Source organism: Ornithodoros turicata, unplaced genomic scaffold (genome assembly GCF_037126465.1).
Source record: "Ornithodoros turicata isolate Travis unplaced genomic scaffold, ASM3712646v1 ctg00001099.1, whole genome shotgun sequence".
Taxonomy (NCBI): domain Eukaryota; kingdom Metazoa; phylum Arthropoda; class Arachnida; order Ixodida; family Argasidae; genus Ornithodoros; species Ornithodoros turicata.
Genome location: NW_026999465.1, coordinates 182,683 through 209,007, shown reverse-complemented (window position 1 = coordinate 209,007; position 26,325 = coordinate 182,683). Strand labels below are relative to the sequence as shown.

At 47.9% G+C, this 26,325-nt stretch overlaps 1 protein-coding gene across 9 annotated transcripts in view; it reads right to left on the bottom strand.

Moving 5' to 3' along the window:
• The window catches only part of LOC135376444 (ankyrin repeat domain-containing protein 17-like), a 63,335-nt gene that overhangs the window by 7,608 nt on the left and 29,402 nt on the right, over positions 1-26,325 (bottom strand). For 8 of the 9 annotated variants that reach the window (XM_064608943.1, XM_064608944.1, XM_064608946.1 and 5 more), the window contains exons 15-27: positions 25,304-25,476; positions 23,776-24,051; positions 21,373-21,515; positions 19,594-19,807; positions 18,120-18,295; positions 16,831-16,892; positions 14,141-14,541; positions 11,917-12,130; positions 9,292-9,844; positions 6,851-7,225; positions 6,598-6,775; positions 5,228-6,506; positions 2,910-3,128 (exon numbers count right to left, since the gene is read on the bottom strand). In XM_064608943.1, coding sequence (XP_064465013.1) covers positions 2,910-3,128; positions 5,228-6,506; positions 6,598-6,775; positions 6,851-7,225; positions 9,292-9,844; positions 11,917-12,130; positions 14,141-14,541; positions 16,831-16,892; positions 18,120-18,295; positions 19,594-19,807; positions 21,373-21,515; positions 23,776-24,051; positions 25,304-25,476 — 4,263 coding nt within the window. The remainder of the gene's footprint in view (positions 1-2,909; positions 3,129-5,227; positions 6,507-6,597; positions 6,776-6,850; positions 7,226-9,291; positions 9,845-11,916; positions 12,131-14,140; positions 14,542-16,830; positions 16,893-18,119; positions 18,296-19,593; positions 19,808-21,372; positions 21,516-23,775; positions 24,052-25,303; positions 25,477-26,325) is intronic. The other variant, XM_064608945.1, reaches the window with a different exon arrangement.

Below are 26,325 nucleotides of genomic sequence, written 5' to 3'. Positions count from 1 at the left end.
CTGATGCGATGGTCGATATTGTCACTCAAACCAAAAAAGCATACACGGGAAAAAAATACTGGGTAAACACGCTATGAACTTGCAGCACAACATGACAAAGTTGGCAAACATAGCGCGCTTTCGGTGGTCAGTGTGACTAGGGGTAGAGCCCTGCGCGGATGACATTTTTGGCATCCGCATCCAACCCGCATCCGCGCAACCGTTACCGCATCCGATCCGCATCCGCAGCACACACAACAGTTTACATCTGCATCCGATCCGCTGACCAAAGCGCACCATCCGCATCCGATCCGCAAAATCCGCACGTTTCGAAGACGCGTAAAGACCGCCGGAAGCATATGTTGGTATAATTTCGGATGCCTCCATGCTGTCACGGAACGACTCACGACGACCAGCAAAGGTAGACATTTCGACAAACGCGTTACGGAGAGCCTTCTGTAACGCGTGGAACGCTACCTCGTCGGTGCTAGCGCGGTTCGAGACGCCAGAATGCCTTCTCTACCGTCTTGGCCGTGCATGGTCAAATGTGAACCCGAGCATTCGCTCGTAGTCGCAGCGCAATACAAATAAATTGCTGGTGGAAAAATTACAGCACGCGGTATATCCTCATCCGATCCGCTACCGATCCGCTGCCTTCGTATCCGCATCCGACCTCGCGCCATCCGCATCCAATCCGCACACCGCAGAAAGTTCGGAATTTTCATCTGAATCCACAAGTATCTTGCGGATATCCGCGGATATCCGCTTCCATCCGCGGATGGTGCAGGGCTCTAACTAGGGGTGTTTTAGCAGCGGTGCCTCGCTCTATTTCACCGGTAGGATGAACGGCAGTGGGCCTGTTATTTTTCCTCCGGACCTTCGCCGTTTGTGCAGTAGGTGAGTACTTCTTTCGCACTGCAGCGATAACGCTAATATCGGGCTCTATCGGCAGCCTATGTGACCGGCATATTTCAGACTCCAAAAGTTCGGACTTTCCAATTTTTCGGACAAAACTCTTGGCACCGTCAAACGCCCCACAGATCCAACGTATTTGCGCTTCCAATATTTCGGACCGTGTTTCGGACAGACAGCCCGGTTCTTTGTACTCATTTCGCTCCCAGCATGCCTACTTCTTTTTAGCTTTCGTCTTTCAAGAGCCAAAACAGACGCACTACAGTGCATCTTGGGGCTCGATATTTTGGCGAACCGCTCCGACCTGGTGCATGCGTAGAAGTCGTAGAAGCGCGGCACACACATGTGAGGCGGGGCTTAGTAGAGCATGCGGTGCCTCTCCGTTTCAGAGGCGTTCCAAAACTTCAGGATAGCTGACGGAATGTCGTCATGTAAAGAGGATCAGAATTTGTTACAGAAAGAGGCACTTGCAGCATCTACATTTGATCATTCAAAGTGCTGTACCGTTCCAGTCTCCTCTCGCCTGTTATGTTATGTTATGAAAACCAAAGTAAGTACTACATGATACTGCTGGCTGCAATACATATATTTGCAAACTCGTGGGAAGCAGCGAAGGCGAAGACTACAGAAAATAGTTTCAGTCACGCTGGATTTATGAAGAAAAGCGTGGCAGAGGGGTGATGACTTTACGACTCAGGCATTGACGTACCCAATAGTGTAACATGTGTAGTGTTACTACGCTCATGGAAGTGTATACGACAAGGCTGCACTAGCAGAAATTCACCGTTGCGCATTATGCAGTGTCCGCATGGCGAAGCAGACTCGTGTCAACAGTTATTTCAACACAGTGTGACTGCTCAAATAAAGTTTTTTGGAAACATTGCAGATGTAAGCCTTCGTCTAAAAGTTCGAACTGATTTGGTGGCTCCCTCAAGTGCAGGGGCGTTGGAAGTTCCTCACTGCAAGGGAGGGGGGCAACCCAACCCGACCCGACCCGACCCGACCCAGAGGAGAGCAATACAGTGCATATTTAGAGCCTGAAGCTTTCGGGAAACATTTTTTCCTACATTCGGGGGGTAAAAATCGGGTAAATAAACATGTGCACTAAATTCATGCGAATTCGGGTGAAAGAACTTCCAGTACGCTAAAATTTTAGAGAAATCGGGCTCAGTTATTCGAACTAATTGTAGCGGTTTGGTACAAATGGTGATGTAACTGCATTTTTCTGCCAAACAATGAAGTTAGCGCATTCCTACAGACATCCGAGTGAGGGCAATTTGCCGGGTAAAAATCGGGTTTCACCCTAAAGAGGCAACCTTCAATTCGGGGTGCAAATTCGAGGAAGAATCGGGTAAAACCCTAAAACTTCAGGCTCTATAGCATATTACTGTGTCAAGGAGCGTTGCTAGTACAAAAATGGAGGCAACTGATGTGCTGATTAGAAACGACTCATAATTAGGGCCTGACTTTTTAGGGTTAAACCCGTATCCGCCCGATATTTACCCCCCGAACGAAATCTGTAAAATTCGGGTTTAACCCGAATCTACCCGAAAACATCCGGGTCGCGTGGCACACTCGTAAGCGTGCATTAAAATAAAGTTTGATAACATTGCTAAACATTAGTTCCATGTTAAGACAAATTTTCATTAAACGAAAAAAAATCACCCGAATACACCCGAATTCCTGACGACAGAATATGCCGTAACGGGATTTAACCCGAATACACCCGAATTTTCGAATGAAAAATATCACCCGATATTTACCCCCCGAATTTGGCCAAAAATAAAACCCGAAAAAGTCAGGCCCTACTCATAATTTGAAAGTCCGTATTTCGCTTCTGAGCACATACTTCGAGGGTCATCCCGACGCCGCTCAACAGGAGGTATCCCATGGAAAATCCCAAGCACCCGGGTGCTTGTTGCCTGCTTCCATGCGCACAAATGAAACGTGACTCAAGAGTCTCGCTCTCAGGCCCCGGGGCACCTATGCACCCATTGGACACAGTGTGTGTCAATTACCTGCTGCGTTAGGATAAGACCAAATCCCTGGTGCTGAAGGAGGAGGGTAGGAAGAGTGATGCATTCCCACGGGCACGTTTTTCTTCTGCGCCCGCTCCGTGCCTATCGGCCTCGGTAATTTCCGGTCGTCCAGCATTCCACTTTGGTGGGGACCAAGGCCACCTCCTGTTGTAGGTGACATGGCGCCTTGAGGGGACACTGATGACGGTGAGCTGTCATCTGCGAACAAAATGAGTTGAGTAATTCAGGAGGCCTGAGCTAAAGCTAATAGAAGCTCGTAAGTTAATTGACTGTTGGGAATTGATGAAGTACTGACGCTACCACTGTCACACACAGACATTTGCATGATCACTGAAGACAATAGACATTAATCATTTTGACTGTGAGGCAGGATAGACCGGGCAAAGAGGGTGTAGATGAAGTCAATCGTCAGTGACAGACCAGACGCCCTTTCCTATCCGCCTAACTCGATAGATTCATGAATACGACAGTTGGAAAAAACAGAAGACATTTTACTGAACACTCATGGACGATACATACAATGAAATCAATGAAAGAAACGATTACCTAACAACTTGGGCATTCAAGGAACGAATCAGCTAAAACAAGGATCCAAACTTCTAAATGCGCTGACGTTAAGACAGATGAAGAACGCAGATGAACGCATGGTGCATGCTTATATACAGTAGCAGTGCCACCGCTCGCTTATGACAATGGCAATGAGGCTGAATAAGCAGTCTGACGCTCACATGATTGCAAATTACACCTTCCCACTGCCACACGGTCCCATCCAATGTCCCTCAATAGGCTGACATATGAATGCTCAATGGTGCTACACATATTCGTCTGCTTTTGTTTTAGCAGACAAAGAGGCACCCATAGTGATGCAGAAAGCGAGGCAAAAGCAGTATTCGAAATTTGAGTGTGTTTGAATTCATTGTCACACATACGTATCTATTTTGATACCCATTTTTGCGAGACTTTGCGCGATGTCCAGAGTAGAACAACAAATTTGCGAACGCCAGCCTGATGTGATGAACCGTAACTGCGATATTGGAGTTTCAGCTCTTTTCATCCCACTTACTGCAGGTTTATTAGAGCCCGTTTAGCACTTGCTAATTCACTGATCACGAAGCTGCCAGTGGCAGTCTCTGAGTATCCTCGACAGCTTCAACGGTGTTTCAGGGGCCTGCACCGAGTCAAGGGCCACCCGAATCGATGGTAATTCAAAGCGTCTGATCACCGTTCAGCCAGCCCGTGTGACAGCAATACAAGACATGCTGCAATCCAGTGGCTTACGTGCAATTTCGTCCTTGGGGGGAGGGGGTATTCTTTACATGCTTTTGAAGAAATATTGCATAATCTCACAAATTTAAAGGTACGTAAAGCGGCACCGATCAAATGTCATTTAGTGTGGCTATTCGATAGTCCAAGCCATCAGGACAAAAACTGCGCAAGTTTCATTCCAATCGACGGTGCAATTAATTAGAAAATTACAATTGAAGATTACGGGCAACACTGTACTAGGTATTCGAAATGAATCCGTACTCCTGACACATACGGCGGCGGCCACATTGCATGCGTATAACACTGGGCCCGACATAACAATCCACCATAAAATCCGCCCCTGCAATCCACACAACGATCCACATCTTAGGATAAACGGATAAGCGAACTGAAATGAAATGAAATGCTGAGCCGTCGAAAAAAAATGTGTCAGACGTTGAAGAAGCCAGACAGCGTCGGGACTTGTTTGTTCATAGAGGTTCACCGAGAATTTGTTCGTTCGAAAGAAGCCGCGAACAGAAGGAGCGCGCAGGCGCAGCAGAGAAGTAGGGAGAGCCTCCATCGAACAGCGGCCAGTCCTGGGTTACTTCGCAAAAACAGGGGTTAACAGGTTAAACTGTTAACAGGGGCTTCAGAATGCATAGGTAAACAGGAAAACTAATAATATTGTTACTAAAATAACGGAGTTCCGACGTAATAGTGTGTAACACCAATTTTCAGTGTTGCCCGCTGTACAGGGGGTTGTTTGACACCAGGCGTCGCACTGCTCCACTATGCCGCATCTTTCATGGCAAATTAAAAATATTTATAGCGCGTTGTCGGTCGTATGGTTCTGCATATCGTATTTAGAAGCAACAAAGTCTCTAGTCACATCACCGGCATATCATGCTTGTCTACTGCTTTACAGTAGCTTTAAGGGGGTCTCCTGCAGATTTTGAGGGCGGGTGTTAGGGGGGTGTAAGGGGGGTAGGGTCAGGATAAATCGCTGCTGCAATGAGTCAGCACGTAGCGGGGCAATAAAAACACCCTACCTTTCCCAACCTGATGCTGGGCCACCTGCGCAACCAGCCCAGAGTACTGTTGCTGCAGGTGAGACATCATCTGGAGCTGGAACATGGGCGCATGGTGTGGCTGATGCTGCTGAGCCATCTGCTGGTGTTGCACATGGTGGGGCTGCTGGGAAGGGTGATGGGGCATGTAGTCCTGCGGCGGAAACTGCACCCTGAGGTCGTGCGCTGAGGGAGGGGGACCCACAAACGGTGGCATCATCGTGGGCGCTGCTCTGCTCGAGAAGTCTGGCGCATTGGGGTTTAGCGTGCTCTGAATGGGAGACTGCGAAAGCTCCGGGCAGTAGCGGCCTCCTGGGAACACCAGCCGCGACGCGGGCGACGCGACCGCCTGCTGCGGCTGCGCCTGCTGGGGGGCGTCGTAATACTCCTGCTGCTGCGGAGGCGGAGACGGCGATGCGGAAGGCGGAGCAGGGGCGGAGATGGGCGGCGTGCAGGGCGCGCTACGAGGCCCGCTGCCGATGGGCCCAAAGTTTGGAGGGGACACGTGCAGGTTACCCCTGTAGCCCGGTGCCTTGGCAGCGTCGATGATCGGCTCTGGGCTCGGAGCAGGCAGTGGGTTCCCAGTACTACTCGTGCTACTGCTCGCACTACTGCAGCATACCCCTGAAGCAGCTACGGATGCAAAGTTTGGCTTCAGAGCCTCTCGCTGTCCCCAGACGCTAGGTTGTGTCTCCTTGCTGAACACATTGTTGAAAGGGGAGAAAGTTTGCGGAATGCTAATGGGTGGTGCTGCCATGGCTGCAGGCGGAGTGGAGGCAGCACTGTGGGAGTGCATGGGGGGCTGGGGAGGTGCAGGGGAGGGACTTCCCGTGGGCGAAGACAAGGGCAGAGCATCCGCGGACGCCGCTCGACTCGTGCTCTTTGCCGGGGAAATGACGGCCTGCGTGTAGGTCGTGGACGCCGCGGAAGCAGGCTGGGGGTTCGCGGACGACGCTGTACAGCCGGAGTTCATGGAGACCGGTGTAGCTGGCTGGGAGGCCGAGGATATTGGTGCGGGAATTCCTTTTGTACCAGGAGGAGTAGGGCTGCTCCAGCTGGAAGGAGTGAAAGGGGGATTGGTGGCAGCAGGCGTGGGCACCACATTTGAACTGCCAGTCGGGATCCCGGGACGCGGCGCTGGCCTCGTCTGGCCGAAGGGTGGAAGGGAGGGCGCCGGTGCCGCCGCTTTCACGGACATGACCTTTGTGGAACTGGGCTGTCGGATTGGCTTTGCACCGCCAGCGACTACCACCGAAGATTGCTACAAAGAGAGAGAGAGAGAGAGAGAAAAAAAAAGCGACAGTTTTCACTTCCAGATCGGTGTCGGCTACCCGGCCGCCGAGGAAACTCACCACGTGGTTGGAAGAAACTGCCGTGGTCCCCGACCCACCCCTCTTCGCTGTTGACGTGGGCTCACTGGGTTTCACGCCGACTCCGTACTGCAGCATAATCTCGGACAGGTCCCGCTCTGGCTCTTGGACGAGACCCGTAATCAGCAACTGCGCCTGTTTCGTCGCATCCGCAGAGCCCCTAAAAAGTGTCGCGGCAAAGAGCGGCAGCAGTCAGCAAAAGTACACGTTTTCACATTTTTTTTTTTAGCCGTACCTTATGAGTATGGTACGATCGCCTTGTCCCTTGTGTTTTTCTACCTCGATGTGTGCACCGGATACCTCGCGGATGGTGTTGATGTTGCAACCGCAGCGACCAATCACCCGACTGATGGCGGTCGAGGGCACAGTCACCTTTTTGGAGCGGCGTACAACCTCCTTCCAGCCCTCCTCGCCCCTGTGGTGCATCTTGTTTGACATGAGGCCGCTGTTCAGGGAGTTGTTCAGGCTGTTCACCAAGGAGTTCCCCTGTTTCTTGGGAGACGAGGAAGGGTTGGAATTGGGGGAAGGCCTGTCCAATCCTCGGTTGAGATTTGGGCTGCGAAGTCCTCCACCGGGGACTTCATTCATTTCTAAGACCAGTTCATCCAGCCTGCAAGAGATAAGGACACAGCACATTACAGCGAGAACGGACTGGATTGGATATGGATAACACGGGCACTTGAATGGACACGGGAGGCAACAATGTCGTGCATAAGCTTATGTGTGCTGCTCGGTGGCAGCTTTGGTCCCTTAGTACCTGATCCTATCCCGAGCCTGCAGCAACTACTAGTGGTGCCAGCAGGGCACACTGAAGCATTACCTGCAACTTTTTTTTAGCACTATGGAGGCGCATCAAGGTCTGCGATCAACCTGCGGTCCGTTGCTAAAGATTCGAACAAGTACTACAGGGTTCACCAAGATAAACTTCAGGGTTTCTAACGGAGATTAAAACAAATAGGAACAGGGTCGGGAAGCTAAAGTTGATGTTAGGAGATGTATTAATGCCCCAAAATCTTATGTCGATACTGCCACTTGGTCAGTTTCTCTGCGGATCAATCCTGAAAATTAGAGAACAGCCGCTGACGTGGCAGGTGGTGTTGGCTTCAGTGGCTCAGAACAGACTCTCGCCGGAGCCTCCGGATACTGGATAGCTGGGAGAATCGCATCGTTCATCGCAAGTGGGATGCATTCGTGCAGCGTTGTGTACAAACCAGGATTTTACTGTCCCCGACTGTGTCATCCTGAATACAACGTTCCATTACGCGCGACTTTTTCGAGGTCTGTCACGCAAGGGATGTTTGAAAAGCGAAAGACACGTGTGGAGGATGAACGGCTTGCGATTTTTAAAGGACCTTCGTGCTGCTACAGAATCACGACAGATAGCTGGGCTTCAGGAACTGGTGAGAGCTACGTGCCACCAACTCTTCATGTGCTGGACAACAATTGGATAGCGCCTCTGGATAATGACGCCTGTGGGCCACGAGGACGTTCTCGAGGACCTCGATGTGGACAGGCACGATGAAACTACAATATACACGCAGCCATACACACTAACACACCACAATATACGTGCAGCCATTACCGATGAAGGCGTAGTTGATATTGTTGGTTGTAAGGATGACGGTGGCGAATCAGATGACGGCAGTGAGGAACCACCAGTAGTGACACTCCCAGAGGCCCGAAACACGCTTAGAACCGCTTTGGCGTTTTTCGAGCAAAATAACAACTTTGACCAGGTTTGTGCAATAAGTAAGAGCTTAGGAGGACGTGGTACATACTGTAACCTTGTGCAAACGAGCATGGACACTTTCTTACGCATTATGCATAAGGCCTGATTTTTTTCGGGTTTTATTTTTGGCCAAATTCGGGGGGTAAATATCGGGTGATATTTTTCATTCGAAAATTCGGGTGTATTCGGGTTAAATCCCGTTACGGCATATTCTGTCGTCAGGAATTCGGGTGTATTCGGGCGATTTTTTTTTTGTTTAATAAAAATTTGTATTAACATGGAACTAATGTTTAGCAATGTTATCAAACTTTATTTTAATGCGCGCTTACGAGTGTGCCACGCGACCCGGATGTTTTCGGGTAGATTCGGGTTAAACCCAAATTTTACAGATTTCGTTCGGGGGGTAAATATCGGGCGGATACGGGTTTAACCCTAAAAAGTCAGGCCCTAATTATGCAATAAGTAAAAGTGCCGCTGACAGCTCGCAATACCGCGTTTCACTTATCCGAATGCCGCGCTATCTGGACATTTTCCCCGGGAACGGAGACGTCTGGATAAACGGGGGTTGACTGTACTTGTGTTTTGTGAAGTCAATACATTAATACATGTTCCTTTTTAGCTTCTTTCGAGAGAATGTCTTGGGCCATTCTTTTAAGGATGAGCAACACACAAGCCTTTACAAGCCTTTATCCTACGACGTGATATTCCATTCAACGTTCGGAGGGCAACCTCGCAGTTACAGTAACCAATCAATTTTCCGGATTCGAAGGTGACCAGGATAAAGTCGAATAATAACAGCAGCCTGAGAAATCCGACGATCACTAAACTAAACATCATTTCACCTCAACTGCACTAATAGAAGTCAGTAACTGTACTCTGCCGCACGTGGCACAAGCACGCGATGATATCCGTCTGGCAAATGTGGCAAAAGGTAACAAAATACTCACGCATTCAATTTTCCCAAGTCATTCCCCGCATGATACAACGATCGATGCTTCGACCCCTTTGGAACTCCGCTCGACTCTTCACCTTCCGATGACAATCCATTCATTAACACTTCACCACCCTTCTTTCCGCCTGACTGACGATGATTCGACGACACCACCGTAGATATCGTGGGGGAGGACGCCGCTGCTGGGTTGTTGCGAGGCTGCTGCTGCTGCGTCTTCTCGCCAGAGCTCTTTCCCTTGCTCGTCGGAGCCGTTGATGCCGTCAGCATGGGGTTTGTTCTCGTAGACGCCTCGTGGTTTGTTGTCCGGTCCGGTTGCTGTTTCTTTTTGTTGCGGCTAGCGGACTTCTCCACCTTGGGCGGCGAAGAGGAGGAGGAGGAGGATTCGTTGTGGTTACTGTACTGATGTAGGCTGGTGTCGTGGGAGTCGTCGTCTGCTATTTTTAACCTGGTCTTGTTGTTCGTGGCACCATTCACGTGACTGTTCTTCGGCTTCCCCATAGAGTTCGACGTTGAAACAGAGTTGGAATTGCCATTGCGATGCGCAGACGCTGTAACAGAGACAGTTGTATTTCTTTAGTAAAGTTTAATTGCGGTGGCTTTACTTCTGCTTGCAGACGAACAAGAGAATATTAAGTACGATCTGCAGGCCAAAATTATTTGTGTATGGTTCGCCTGCACTTGCACTTTAGTGGTGCCAGTGAGGGATACTGACTCGATGCCTGGGAGGTTGCCTTTAAAAGCTTAAGACTCTCGAATAATGCCTGCAGCCCAGGAACAAAAAACTGCGCCTTAAAGACGACCCTTTCATTCGAAATTCCAGCAACGCAACTTACCCAGGCGAGACACACACAATCCAGCGAAGAAGCTTAATGGTGTTCATCGTAAAGCTGAGGCAGTACACCAATCTCTTTGTTTCACAAGTGAAATGCGGATGTTCAGAAACAACTACAGTGGTATTTGTGTATCATGCCACTGCCCGACATCAAATTTTGTAATCGAGATGATTACCCCCCAAGTAAGCATAGTCACCTGAAAAGCAGGAACCAAAACTAAAAATAGGTGGTTCCCACGGAAGAATTGCGCGTCTGTCCAGTGATAAAAACACCGAAGCAACTGTTTATTAACGTACAAGCTTTCCTGCAGTAGTCTGCATTTTGTAAGGTTGGTTTCGGAAGAAAAATTATACTAAAGCCGTGGGCTACAAATTGCACAAAGCACGTACTGTAATATTTGCACGAACATTCGATATTTGATTGAGTGTACAGTGAACTCCCGTTAAGACGAACACGAGGGGACCGCGGAAATTTGTTCGTCTTATCAGAAGTTCATCTTAACAGAAGGACCCAAAAGTGTCATAGAAAATGTCAAAGACAGGGTAGCAATTGTGAAACGGCATATTGGCAACATGGCAGCATACAATAGCTTACTTCCTGCCAGTTTGGCCACCTACTGAAGCGTTATTAAGCCGCTGGTTGCCCACTGCTGCGCACGCGGATAGAATGGGCCCTAACAGCACGCGAACGGCAGTTCCCCCGGAGACTGCACGCGAATTGCGCAATCGCACGTGCGCATGTCAACGTATTCCGAATGATTGCACATCAAAAGACACCACAAAGTTTGGGTTTCATGTTATGGTGCACTTGCTTGCTAAACGCTCGTGCTCCCCGGATGACGGCCAATGCGCGTGACGGAATGAGCGCGCAAATTTTGAAAAATAGCTATAACGATCGCTATGTGCAGATCAAGATTGAGCCCCAAACGACCAGAGTGTTTCTGCGTGGCGGGGGATGGTGGAAGCTAAGCCCCAAAGGTGCCGTGTGCACTGCATCACGTGCCTTCCTCGCTTCCGTGCGTGCGGCGAAGCCCGTTTACAGGCGCCGCGGGCGCCGGAAAAGTTTGGGTTATCCGAAGTGCCCGCGGTGTCTGTTCGTGTTAAGTGGATTTTTTTTACATGGCGTCTATGGGAAAACAAACAAATGTCCATAATTTGTTCGGCATAACCGGAAATTCGGCTTAAGCGAGTTCGGCTTAACGGGAGCCCACTGTATTTCTCCCCATTCCATTAGACTTCAAATATTTTCCGGTGTGCACACAACTAAATATATATAGTTACAGCCAGGCATCAAAGGGCACAAAATAATCTATACACACTTGCTTTCTTCAGTCGCAACTAAACCAGCATTGTTTAGGATGCCGAGTTTAACCCAATCGTGAACATCTTGTACGCGGCTGTCATCCACGCCTTTTTTTGTTGGCTGTGCTGCTAAAAGGAGGGGCTGAAGCTAACCGTGTATTCACATGAGGGTAATGTGGTCTTATAGACCACTTTACTGTTTACAGACGACACCGTTGGTCCTGTTGTGTGCACCGCAATATCTTGTCACTGAGCTGCAGGATATTCCGCACGGTTAGAAGAGCACTAAACGGCGTGACACACATAGCAGACGACACCATTGGTCCTGTCGTCTGCTACGTAATATCTTTCATTAAGGTTTCCACACGATTCGATGCACTTATCTTATGAGATGCTCAAAATGTCTTGAGATGCTTGCTGGCTTCAGATTATTATCCGGTGCTGATGCTTGCAGTTTCAGTGCACTTTGTTCTACACAATGCTTACCAGGGGCCCCACCTGGATGTAGAAGACGCTCATCTTCTTCCTCCAGGTCTTCCTCCTCCTCCTCTTCATCTTCATCCTCGGACTGGGAGCTTCCCTGCTTGTCCCCACCATTCTTGGAGTCCTTATCAGAATCCTTGCTGTTCCCTTCCTTGTTATCCTTGCTGGCTGCATCACTGTCACCGCCTCCTTCTGCTGCCAACTTAGCTAGTCTTATCTGGAATGAAGTGTCAATATTTGTCGTGTGACGTCAAATGACATGCTCTGAAACAGGCTCCTCCCGGAAAGATTTGGGGAATAGCAAGGCTATGCCCCTGACCGCATTTAACCCTAAAACACAGGGCCCTATACACGACGCAGTTTTCTTTGCATAATCAACACACACAGATCTCTGGAGCTACCTTTCTGGGGTTAAAATATGTTGCACTTAAAAGAGTCACAAAGAAAAAGGCGCCAGAAGGGTAAAAAACCTCAATAGTCAAAACCTGGTATACCCAAAACCTCTGTGTCTTTGTTGTATTCCTGGGCATTAATACATTCTCCACGTAGAGTATGAAATGAACATTCGGATCAAATAACCAAATAACAGGGACATTAACTAACAACAACGCCCAAGGAAGCAGCTGCTACCACACAATTGCTGCAGTTGAGAAACTACAGTTGCATTCAACCTATGAATGGCACCTCTGGCACTGAAGAACTTTATAATTGGGGCTTGATAATTCAGGTTATATTTTTATTTTTTAGTAATAAAAGGGGGAGGGGGGGTTAAACGTGAGGACATACTTTGCTTAATAATTCGGATTTCATCTGGTTCAACTCAATCTGATTCGACCCAGTTTTGGTTGAATTGGATTGAATCAGGTGCAAATCATAACCCAGGTTAAGTAAGGTCAAACGTAAATTAGGTTTACTCGGCATAATCAATATGACAGGGTCTGAATATTTTGCAGAGCTGTGCGGATATTCGTAATTTCGAAGACAAAACGTATACCTGATGCTGTTCGAATGCTATTCGCAATCTATTTTCAGTATTCAAAATTTTCCAATATGTGCCAAATAGTACTGAAGCGAGATACTGCTATTGCCATTCAGCAAGTGGGCTTTGCCTCATTACATCCAAGAGTCGGGTGAAGCCCATTTCACGTCACCCCCCCACTGTTCTCTCGCTGTACAGCGCCACCCTGCAAGTCGGCTTCACCTTATTACACTGGAGTATTAGGTGAAGCCCACTTTACACTGTTCACAGTATTCTTAGGGCCTGACTTTTTAGGGTTAAACCCGTATCTGCCCGATATTTACCCCCCGAACGAAATCTGTAAAATTCGGGTTTAACCCGAATCTACCCGAAAACATCCGGGTCGCGTGGCACGCTCATAAGCGTGCATTAAAATAAAGTTTGATAACATTGCTAAACATTAGTTCCATGTTAAGAAAAATTTTTATTAAACAAAAAAAATCACCCGAATACACCCGAATTCCTGACGACAGAATATGCCGTAACGGGATTTAACCCGAATACACCCGAATTTTCGAATGAAAAATATCACCCGATATTTACCCCCCGAATTTGGCCAAAAATAAAACCCGAAAAAGTCAGGCCCTAAGTATTCTGTTACTAAAGTTTACATCTTCTGTGAGCTCATTGCCAACACTGTACTCTGGGCACCGCATGTTCCAGTAAATGTACTCCCAACTTTCGGAGTTATGTGCAGTAACAGATGGAAATGTGCGCAGTTTGTAAAAAGTACTGGGAAATGTGCGCAGTTTGTAAAAAGTACTGGGAAATGCACGACGTAAATATAGAAACGTATACGAAGAGGGGAGTCAAGTCCTGTAGATCACATAAACACAATACAGAAACCGACACTGAAGATTTTTGTTTAAGTTTAATTTGTACAAGCTTTCACGTGGAGGTCCACGCTTCCTCAGGTAGCCTCCGTACCTGAGGAAGCGTGGACCTCCACGCGAAAGCTTGTACAAATTGAACTTAAACAAAAATCTTCAGTGTCGGTTTCCGTATTTTGTTGACGTAAATATAGAAATGAGGAGATGCACACAAGGCAGGCTGCATGGAACACGTCGACTAACTCTCAATGCAGTTCATCCCACTAATGCAGTCTACCATACACAACACACGGGGGCCCTTCTCTTACGATACGTTACGCTGGGTGAAAAAAAAAAAAAGCTCCCAAGTTTGGAGCAGACCATCGTGAACGAAACGCACCTGTTCCTGCTTCTCCTTCTTCCTTCTCCGCTTTCTCTCGCGCCTGCGGGCGGCGGCGGCTTTACGGCTCTCCTCGCGCGATCGCTCCTGGTCCAGCTCCTCGAGCAGGATGGAAGCGCATTTGTTGGCTTCGGCAGCCTGGCGCTCCTTGGCGGCGTGGATCACCTCCGTACACTGGTGGCACTTGCGCAGCAGGTCCTTGCTGTCCCCGCTCAGGGTGGCCATGAAACGGGCCATCTCCTGATCCGAGGGAAACTGGGCCACGTGCTTCACCAACCACTTGGCTGCCTTCACGTGACCCCTCCGGAATGCCGCCATCAAGCAGGACACGCGCCGGTTGTCCATGCTGTCGATGTCCGCTTGAGCCGCCACCAGCAGCTGCACCACGTCCAAGTGTCCTCCTGTTGTAGAATTGAAGAACAAAATATGGACACAGAGGTCTCAAGGGTGGTTTAATACTCCGAGCGCAATGAGGATGAAGGTGGAGACAGAGAGGTAGAGGACAGAGAAATTTTTTTTTTTTTTTTAATTGGGTGTTAGCGCCGCGAAGCAACTGTGGCTATGAGCGACGTACAGATGTGGACAGACGGAGAGAGGATAGCAGGAAGGAGTGGGGGACAGGGGGTTAGTATGCGTCCTGGGCCGACTTCAGGGGGAACTGTGCCGACATTCGTCTGGAAAGTCTTCGGAAATCCCAGGGAAAACCTCAGACAGCACAGCCGGCGGTAGGATTCGAACCCACCACCTCCCAGTCTTCAGCACGACCTTGGTTACCACCAACGAGCGGACGCCTTAGCCCACTCGGCCATGCCGCTGGTGGAGGACAGAGAACGTACAGAGTCAATCAGCTTGCTCTTGCACAAGCACAACATTGGTTGACGCTGCACGAGTTACGCTGTTTGCCGTTGGAGTATAAACAGCCCTTCACATTCTTGGAACACAGAAAACAAAATAATAAGAATCGTTAGGCTAGAAGAAAAGCTGGGAGAGAGAGAGAGAGAGAAAGGAATGGGAGAAAGCAATGGATTTGTAAGGTGGCGATGACCACTATTTTTTGGGGTGCAAGTTATCGAGAGAGAGAAAAAAGGTCTAAATAAAAACAGTGAACAGTTTAAATAAAAACAGAAAACAGCGATTGAAGCGAGGTTCGATGTACCGCGACGGTGTAAAATTGCATCCTGTGTGCTTCGGCAGTAGACTCTGTGCGTTGAGACGGGTGCGCATATTCTCAAAGTGAAGCAACCGAAGCACAAAGTCCATGAAGCGCTTTCTACCGGAAAAAAAAGGGGGGGGGAATTCTGATGCATTCTTGTTACATGTGTCTTGTTTGGGGGCATGATACAGTCGCCGTCCGATTTTTCGGACTCGGCGGGGATCGCGCAAGAGTCCGAATAATCGAGCAGTCCGAAAAAACGAATTTCGCTTCAAAATAAACTTTACTAAGCCCTAGTAGGCGGGAAAAATTTGTCGATGCTTTCCTAACGCGCTTCCAGCTCTGCCTGATAACATCAGCTTCTATTTCCCGAAGCGACATTTCATCACTGTAAGTACACTGACAGAGGCACCGCCGTCATCAAGTCCGCAAGTCGGCTTCACCTAACACATGCGTGCTTTAGGTGAAGCTCGCTTTACAGCGCTGTCGCGCGACTCGCGGGCGGACAGGCCGTTGGCCAAAAACGAAGACGCACGACAGACCTCTTCTACTCAGAGGAATGGAAAATCAATAATCAGCACTGCGTATTTTTTTTCTTTAATATTCTAGTTGGTTGATTTCTTTTGATACGAATTTCAGATGATACCAATGTTTTCCGTCACCCCATGAGAGAAATTCGCGGGTTGGGCAAACAGCGTCCGAAATATCGAGCGACGGAGCTGCACGACGTCCGAAATTTTGGACGTTCTTATACATCATCTCTATGGGACCCGTGGCCGTTCCGCGAACGAGTCCGAATAATCGAGCATGTCCGAAAAATCGGGGTCCGAAAAATCGGTCGGCGACTGTACTCGTTTTGCCCCGGGCACTTGGGTGAAGTACGAGATTCTGACGATGAAAGAAGAAGTGTCGATCATTGCAGCCGCGAGATCTGCAACGTGGTGTAAGCTCCTGCCAGTGATGCAAGCTCCGAGGAGGGCTCCCGTCTTTCGAAGAGTACGCCAGGACAGCAAACACAGCACACACGGTTGCCGCCACTCTCACTGAGTACATAGTTCGGAACATGGCGCGAGCAAATGAACAGAGTGACGACGGCAACGATGAATCTACACACGCGCAGTAGTTTTCGGAAGTTTGTTAAGCCAACAGCGAGCTCTGCGATATGATGGACTTCATAGCCCATCTTGAAGGAATGGTGACATGCGATGTCGTTTTCGGAAAGCGGCAGACAAAGATCTGCAAGTTATTTGGCAAATAAATATATTTTCCTTTACCATGTGCCCAGGTTCGCTTAGTTCAAACGTCTGCTTGATTCAAACATTTTTTGCTGTGCAGACGACTTCGAATTAACGAGGTTCTACTGTACTTCGCATAGTTCATTTACGTTTTTTTTTTCTTTTTTTTTCAGACCTTTGACACTACAAAAGTTAGTGGGAGAAAAAAAAGGTGGATGCAAGAGCCATGCTGAAATTGTGATATCACACACAAGAGAAGAAAGAGCAAACAAAATTATCATTCTTACTAAATGCTTACTTACCATTACACGCAAGCCAAAGAGGCGAGCTGCCTTTCTTATTTTTGACATCAATTTGAGCCCCCCTGAAAAAACGAAACGTGCTACGCATTAGAAACACACTGGAATCTTCGGCACTGCAAAGACAAATGCATAGTGAAATATCACATGAACAGAAAGAGTTTTTAGAAAGAATATCCAAGTGTAGGTGCCGATCATAAACTCCCTACATCACAGAGGTGTGGGATACTGCATATGTAGTTTTACCTATCAGCTCATTTCAAAATACAGCCAGCTCCCATTAGCATACATGGGAGAGATACAAGAATATGCACTAGTGATGCAAAACTACTGCTGGTACCATCGATAGTTGTACGCGAATCGAACCATCGATAGTAATTATCGATAGCATCGTTAACAGTTGACTTTCGATACTGCTATCGACAGTCGGCTATCAGAAAACCACCGGGGAGCAGACAAAAATAGAAAAAGTAAAGGCCTAACTACTGTAAGTTTTACAATACAACTCAGAGCAGCTTTCACTTTGACACTGACCTTGGACTTCTGTACGACATTGTACAGCCACCAACAGATTTTTCGGACATGCTCGATTACTCGGAAGAGTTCGCGGAACGGCCACGGGCCCCATAGAGTTAATTTATAACAAGAGTGGGTGGAGTGGAGGTGTGCCGCTTTGGCTCAAAAGCAGGAATGCGACTGAAGTTTTCATTTTTGCAATGGGGGTCCCTTTCGAATGAGAAATGTTGTCGGCGACGCAATAGTTCCTTTCTAATGTCTTACCCGTGCCCAACCCGTTACTTGAGCTGCTATAAAACATTCAAATGGCACCCGACCCTCTACCCGCAACAATATTGCAAATCAGGAGCTACTGCCACAGAAAAGTGAGGGTGACTTGCAAGTCATGCAGGACTCTACCAACTGAATTATTAGAGTTTGAAGTTTTAGGGTGTGGCCCGATTCTTCCCCAAATTTGCACCCCAAATTGAAGGTTGCCTCTTTAAAGTGAAACCTGGTTTTTACCCGGGAAACTGCTCTCACTGAGACGTCCGTAGGAATGCACGCTAACTTGTTTGGCAGCGAATGCAGTTACATCACAGTTTGTAACAAACCAGTGTAGTTAGTTTGAGTAAGTGAGCCCAATTTCTCCCCGAATTTATCGTATTCCCCGAAAACTTCAGGTTCTATGAATTATCTCTCAAAGTCGCTCGACACCACACTTTTCAGCTTTTTAGCAACAGCTCGCTAATAACAACAACAACAACAACAACAAAGAAAGTACTGAAGGTGGTTACTTTTTGATGAGCAATTCGACGAAAGCATAGTGCCCCTTGTCTGCCGCGATAGTGAGAGCCGTGTCACGAGACGAGGGCACCGGGGGAGCATTGACGTCGGCCCCCTTGTCTAGCAGCACCCGGCCCACTTCCACATAGCCGCCCGATGCCGCTTCCATGAGGGGAGTTAGCCCCGTCTGGTAAAAAAGCAAGGATCAATATTATTGCGTCTCGTGTACTGGAACTGGCAGGGCTTAAAGTAGCACAGAAGTCATTTTTAACACCCGGTTTTCTTCCTATAAAACTGTTAAGTAGGCCAGTAAGATGCACCATGCGAAGTAATTTACACCACAGAGTCATAATTATCGCAGAAATTGAATTTAAAATACGCCGCAAAAAGCGACCGTGCGCAACGGTGGTGAAGAGCAGTACCAGCCTGTGATCTGCCTGGAACCTCGCGCTGACGCTATAAGGAGAACGCTCGCTGATTGGCCTAAAGAAATGTCTGCTACTCCGCTGTCGTCTGCTACTCGGCTGTTCGGAGTTCTGATAAAGCCTTTCTCCTTGCTCGGTAATGCTTCGGCCGCTCCTTCTGTCCCCAATTCTCCGGGAAAACTGGCAAAACAGGTTTACGGCGGCAAAGGGACAAGGCGCTGACCCCCACTGACCGGCAAACCAGAACGAGTCTCCTTATGCCGTCATTGGTGACATGCCATCATACCTCCTCATCCTCGTTATAGCTGGAGTGGCGAGTTAAGGGTGAAGGCGCGGAGCTATGTTTATGTGAGTTTTTTTCTGGGAAACAAATTGCACACATCAAAACCTTTCGCGCTATTCGGTATAATGACACACACACTTTCATCAGATGTCTTAATCTGAAATTTTTTTGGATGGCCCTTTGTACTCCTTTAAAGGTGGTGTCCGGACAAAAAAAACGCAGTTGAACTGAAGGTGGGATCGGAATAGTAGGTGCCTGAGATACACGTATACAGAATATATTTCGTTTTGAAACAGTTGGAAACATTAGAGAATGGATTTAATCGGATTTTGTAGCCGGCTGCGCGCTCCTAGCTGAATTCAGGCAACAATGTGCGGACTGACGTTACTGGAGCCTGTAATATAGGCAGGCTATCCACCACGAAAATTCGGTCTTCTGACTTGCAATCTGCTGCTGAACAGTCATTGGAAGCATCTGCGTGCATGCTCTCGGTAGTATCCCAATGCAACCAGCCTGGAGACACCGTCAGCCGAACTATTGGGAATCTCGCCGGCAATGCCCATTGGAAGAGACGAAGCAGGGAAGGGCCCTTTCAACCGGAAGCTGGCAGTTGGTTCCGAGTTCGGCGTTTTTGAGGTTTCACGAAAAAATACGAACCAATTCTGCAAAATTTTTTTGATTTTCTTGGAAGGCATCTCCAAGCGGATGTCACATTAACTTTATATAGTTCCAGATTCCTCGCTGACACCACCCTTTAAAAGTGGGGCCGTCACAAACCTTGGCACGGTGCTCGACATTGGCTTTCCGGTCCACCAGGAGAGCAACCACCTCTTGGCGGCCCTGGAAGCAGGCCAGGGTGAGGGCCGTGTTCTTGTTGGTTTCGATCTGGGCATTGATGTCGCTTCCATTGTCCAGTAAAAGCTTTACAGCCGCCGTATGACCATTCATGGCTGCCAGCATCAATGGAGAGATGCCCAACTTGCTGCCCGTCCTGGAAACAGACACGAAAGCTATCTTGACGGCTGTCACTGAACCGCACTTCAGGACATGTCAACTTCACCAATGCCACCCAGGTACAGATACGGTTCCAACCTCGCTAATGCGGCATCCCTGCTTTATGACCATTGTTCTTAAGAAACCGTTCCCTCTGAATGGCCTCCGCATGTAGCTTTATGACAAAAATCTGCGGGAACGGACGTGATTGTATTAATGAGTTTCGACTGTATCCCCTCTTTGTGTCTCCCTTTAGCCTCCTCATGCCAGACCTCATCTTGTATGCATCGAGTTCTAAAGCAAGAACTTGTAGTGAGTAAAGAGGAGTAATTAACATTAGTAAGTTAATTACAAAAGCAAACCAAAAGACTATCCAAAAAGCTGTTCTGCATTCGCCTAATGCTATTACTAGCGGGTCTTCTACACTGGCAATAGTGCAAGTGCAGTTGAACCTCTCAATAACAAACGTCAATTTAACTAAATCTTGTTTAATGAGGAATTTCCGTCCCTCGTACACGTCCCCGTAGACGCCAATGTATTTCTGCGCTCAATTTAACGTAATACATTCGTTTGGTTGAGTCTATTTAACGAAGTTTCTGGGTGACGAATCCCTTCTGCACGTGTCTTTCCCCTTCACCACAAAGGAGGAGGAGGAGAGAAGAGGAGAGAGGAGGAGAAAGCTTCCCCTCTCTGTTGCCCTCACACGAGTTTTCATTGGTTACTGCGGTTGTCACGTGCTGTAGGCACACCGTGAAAGGAGTGTGTAGACACGTGCCGCTGCCGCCGGTAATTTTCGGTAGCTAATGCCGTTATGCAACCAGTGCAAGGGCCTCTTCGTACCTCTTTGCCCAACACAAAAAAGCGTTTTGCTGGCCTCTCACGATGTCCAATTTGCGTGTGTTGATGGCGATGACAGTAGGTCGCGGTTTTGTGCAGTTTTTTTTATTGTTTCTACTCCGCCGACGGTGGTAAAAATGGGCATGACGCCGCCGCGGGCCGAATTTCCATCGGCGCAAACGTCCACGTGATTTGCACCCACTTCTAATTCTTTTTGGTATTCAACGGCGGTGAAGTCTCGTTCTTTCCGGATGTCATGAGCGCAAGTGAACCAACCAAGAAACGTCGATACGCGAGCGCTCAGGAGAACCACGAGAAAGAAGTAGAGGCTATCCAGAGTTACGCAATCTATGAACGCTTCAAGCGATATTGTGCATAAATTACGTATTACCTAGTGTTATCTGATGAATAAAGCTCGATATTTTTTGTGCCCTTCATGGCTGGATACCTGTCTTATGACAAATGGCGTTTTGTGTTACGTGAGTCATAGGTAGTGGCGGCCGCCATCTTTCTTTCACTTGCCGTGTTCCATTTAACGAATTTCTTTATTTAACAAAACAAAGAGCCAGCATTTACAAATTTGTTATTATAGAGGTTCAACTGGTATTAACAAACATGACATCCATTTTAAAGCCCGCTCGTGGTGCATACTATATTGTTCCTTCGGAAGTTTCTCTCTCTGAATCACCTTACTTGAAGAACAGACTGATTGATCACTGACGATACCTTGAGTTGATTTCAGCTCCATTTTGCAGGAGAAGCTTGATGATGTTGACATAGCCACCCGAAGCTGCCAAGCTGAGCGGTGTGTAGTCAGATACATTTCGGTGCTCCTTGTTGGCGTTCCGCTCGAGTAAAATTTCAACCACCTGGAACATTAAAGGGGCGAGGAGGTGACATTTAATGTGAGACAAAACCCCACTTCATTCATCAAGCGGTCTATCAGTAGACTTGTGAGACATAAGGCCCGCATAGGCAGCAGCCTTGGTTCTCATTGGCCATCAAAGCATTCATCCGGCCACTACCACGGAGTGATGGCCGCATCAGACCACGAGTCACACGAGTCACCTGGTTGGTCTCCCGTGGGAACATGCGGATTAGCCAGGTCTGCCCCGATTAACACACACTTGCACTGGCTAGAAACATGGGCATTTCAAGGACTTCGCCAGAACATTCCCGCAGCGTACAAGCGTGGTGACCACACCTAAATTCCTCAAGCCCAATGCCACCAACAATGCTGAAGGATGAAAGTCACTGAAAAGGTTAGCCAGCTGTAGGGATCAAACCCACATCTTCTGGATTATCGCTGGTTTGTCGTCCCTTCAGATGACGCATCCCAAAAGTCGCTGGAGAGGCGTGTTAGCTTAGCTCAATTGGTAGAGCCCTGGATCGGTAATCCAGAAGATGTGGGTTCGATCCCTACAGCTGGCTAACCTTTTCAGTGACTTTCATCCTTCATCGTTGATTTCTTAGGCATTTGAGGCTTTGTTTGTATCTGTCCCTTCTATGTTTGTTCCAGCCTCAGAACATCAGTTTCTCTCTCACCAACAATGCCTGTTACAATACCTAGAACCTCGCTATAGTGAACCCGCATGTAGTGAAGAAACGGATGTAGTGAAGGGAAATATCGGTCCCGATTGAATGCCCATAGACGCCCATGTATTTGCAATCCGTTTATAGTGAAGACTTTTCTGGGCGAGAACCGGATGTAGTGAAGAAAAGTCGGCCGAAACTTCGAGATTTCCCCGAAAAGATGACTCGTTCCGCCATCGCGGTCGAAAACGGAACTCACGTAGCGCCGCCATGTTCCGGAAGTTGGGCGGAGATCAATGACGTAGGATGAAAGGCGTGGTCATGAGTCATGACCAACCAGCCAGGCTCGCCATTTTGTTTTGTTTGGTGTTGTCAAAAGCACCGTCCATTGCGGTGCATTTTGAGCTTCATAAGCGTGGCAATGCAATGCATGTCGAAGAGAAAGGTGCTCACTGTCATCGAAAGACAGCAGCTGCTTCACGACGTGGACGCCGGAACACTAAAGCACAAGGATATTGCGAAGAAGTTTGGAGTTTCAGAAGCGGCAGGGTCCGGCATAGTCAAGAAGCGAGCAACTGTTGAAGACGCTGTTGCAGGTGGGTGCAGTGCAAAGAGACAAAGAATGAGGGCATCCCCTTACGAGGACATTGATACGGCGCTGTTCAAGTGGTTTGGTCAAGCTCGCGCAATGAACATCCCCATGTGTTACTGCACCACCTTAGTGCACCACTTGCACCAGTTCCAAATGTACTTGCTATCATATGTTTTCAAGTAAATAAAGTGTGTGTATTCCATTACAACCAATATCTGCCGCTTACAGGCATTCTGTGGGTCATACATGCCAGAAAAAAGTGAACTACTGATATAGTGAAGACCTTGATATAGTGAAGATTTTTCATGGTCCAGACGACTTCACTATAAAGGGGTTCTACTGTAATTGCAATAACTGATATCCTAAGTTTACTACGCAGATACTGATAGAATAGTTAGGAAGCAAGCGAGCTGGTGATATACAGGGTGTTCAAAATTAAGCTTTCACGAGCACTACGCAAACACAGCGATGACAGGAAACAGGATGATAACTTTACGCTACTTGTGTAAGAAACAGGTGCTGCTAATTATGTAGCACCTGTTTCTTACTCAAGGAACAGAAAAAGTAGCACCAGTTTTCTTTTCTTCGCCTATTTCTAAAGTGCTAGTGAAAGCTTAATTTTGAACACCCTGTAGATCCAATCTGAAGAAACCATTCTGAGACAATGGACACAGAATAAAGGGGACTGACGAGCACTGGAAAACTGGGGATTGAGACTTTGCTGTGTTTGTCCCCTTTTTTCTGTGTCCCTCATCTCAGGAAGTTTCTTCAATGTGGTTACTATGCAGTTTACTATATCCGAACATAAAGCCAGAGGGGACATGACAGTTCACTCCCATCAGCACCACTTGCATCTACACAACCCAGATTTTGACAAAAAGCAGAGTTACAATAAGTGGTTTCTGCTGTAGAACTTGGCTAAACTCGTCAGTGCCTCGAGCAGGTTTGTGCTTACAAGGGCCCGCATCCTTTTCTAGTCTGGAACGAAGTGAGGACCAACTCACCTCGTAACGTCCACCTGAGCAAGCAAGCGAGAGGGCAGTGTCCTTTGTGCGCTCGGATTGGGCTTCCACTTCAGCTCCGTGAGCCAGCAGGACATCAACGACGCCCGCGTGTCCAGCAGTGGCGGCCAGCATGAGGGGCGTGAAGCCCTTCTTGTCCCGATGTTCCAGGTGGGCTCCGCGTGTCAGTAGAAGGCTCACCAACTCCTCGTGGCCGCCTGCACAGGCCAGCGTCAAAGCGGTGTCGTGGTTGCTCTCTGTTTGCCAGTTGAGGTCCACCTGTTCAGAAGGGAAAATACAACAATACTTCTGTCACTGAGGTTGAGCAACCGCAAGAAAGAAAAAAAAAAGAGAGGAAATAGTAAATCCCAACAATGACCCCCCCCGTAACAGATATAAAATGCATTTCTGAATTTTTCAAATGTCAATTTTTGAACAAATTCATTTAATAATTTTTTAAATTGTAATAGAAATTGTGTTTAAAAGCTGATCACTGAAGTTGAGCAACCACAAGAAAAAACAAGATAGTAAAGCACAACAATGACCCCACGTAACAGATATAAAATGCATTCCTGAATTTTTCAAATGTCAATTTTTGAACAAATTCATTTAATAACCGAGTAATAATTTATAAGTAGTAATGAGTTATTTTTTTATATTTTAATAGGAATTGTGTTTAAAAGCCGAACTATACGTTGAAGGACACATTGAGCATCAATTTTTATATGAACATTGTCACTTGGTCCAGTTCCTGTCGAAAAATTGCGATAATTAAAAAAAATTGCCCTCTTAATATCGCTAATGGCCTACACTGTCTGTGAAGTCTTGTATTGATTCGGGTAGTTTCATAGCACAGACTTCTGTCGTTAGGTTTTAAATAAATGTGCTTTTCAGATTTTCAGAGGTTCAAAGCAGCACCGATGCCTTGAGAGCTCGAGAAGCTGGCAGAACAGAGCACTGGCAATGCATGGGGATGAGTTGCTTTAAATTTGTCAGTGTTTGCCGACACAAATTTAGAAGGTACAAAATCGGACACAATTTTTAAGCACACCATACATCTTTGATGAGAGCTTCGGTGTCCTGTTCCTGCACTTTCTCTTTTTTACGGAGCAACGGAATGGAACAAGAGGAATGGGTCAGGTCCATTACATCATTCGCAGTTTATACGCAAAAGAAATCTTAAGCTGCAATTTCTTTCTTCCTCCACCTCTCAAGAAGCATGACAATGCAGAGCGGCCTTCTACTGGTCTCCTCAAACAGCATGCACCAATCATTGCAGGAGATTGTTTAAGGAAACCAATAGGATGTGCTCCACATTGTCTGGATTCTTGAGAAGCACACAGGAAGAGGGAAGGGGGCCAAACTGAGATTTCGTTCGCGCACAAATCACAAATGACGTAACAGATGAGTTCTGTTCCTTTTGTGCCAGCTTCGAAGCGATGGAATCTTCCATTCTGCGTGCAGAAATTTTTGCGTTTCAGTACCCAGTGAAGGAGCAACGTGGGTTCATGTCATGATGTCAGAAACCCACCTGAGAGTGCACTGGGAAAGGGTGGAACGCAAGTGGTGGAGGAGGAGGCTGTTGTTGGGACAATGCTGGGTGGGTTGTGCCATGGTGGTGGTGGTGATGGTGGTGGTGGTCGGGGCACACCGACTGCTGCGCCGTGATGGAAACTTGAGCACCGGTAGAGGACGCCGAAGGCCCTGCAAGAGGCAACCAACTCTCGTGACAAGGTCTAGAAATGTTGCGAGAATGCAACCTATTTCACTGTAGGACTGCGAAGTCGTATAATGCAGGAGTGGGCGTATTTAAGCATTCTTCTGCGCCCCTATGTGGGGCCCAGTGTTTAAGGGTGAAACCCGTTTTTACCCCCGATTTGCACTGTCGTCACTTCTGGTAAACCCCCCACCCCAAAACCCCTAAAAAGTACCGTGTTTGCTTGATTCTACCACACACTTTTTTTTTTGTCAAAATATGCTCTCAAATCGTGCCCCATGCCTGTCAGCCCAGCGAAAGCTGGCTGCGCGGATTTGTACTTCATTTCTGCCATTCCCGTGCGCTTGTCTCCAGTATGGAAACACTTCTGGATGCTGCATAGTTTCCTTCGGTTTCGGTGCAGGCATATGTCCATCGAAGCAGGCCTCGTACGGTAGAACCTCGTTAATTCGAACTCGGATAATTCAAATTCCCGGTTAATACAAACAAATTTCGAAGTTTTGTTTGGCCCGCTATGTTTTCAATGCATTTGAAGCCCGCTTAATTCAAACCTCGACTCCGGTTAATTCGAATCTTTCAATCCCCCCCCCGCCGCCGCCATTTGAGATGCGCCCTTCGGTGCTCGCGCTCCGCCGCCGCTGTCACAGAGACTCCGAACGGCGAGCCGAACCCTCCCGCTCAGCGCCCCCGGTAACGAGGCTGCGTGGGCGAGTCGATTGCCCTGCGAGAGGGAGAGCTAAGAGCAGAGTGTGCCTCTCGGAAGGTGCACGTGCGAGCGTGGCCGGTAATTGCGTAGTTGCGTTTTGTCCGCTCAGAACAGCGTGTTGCGTGCGTCC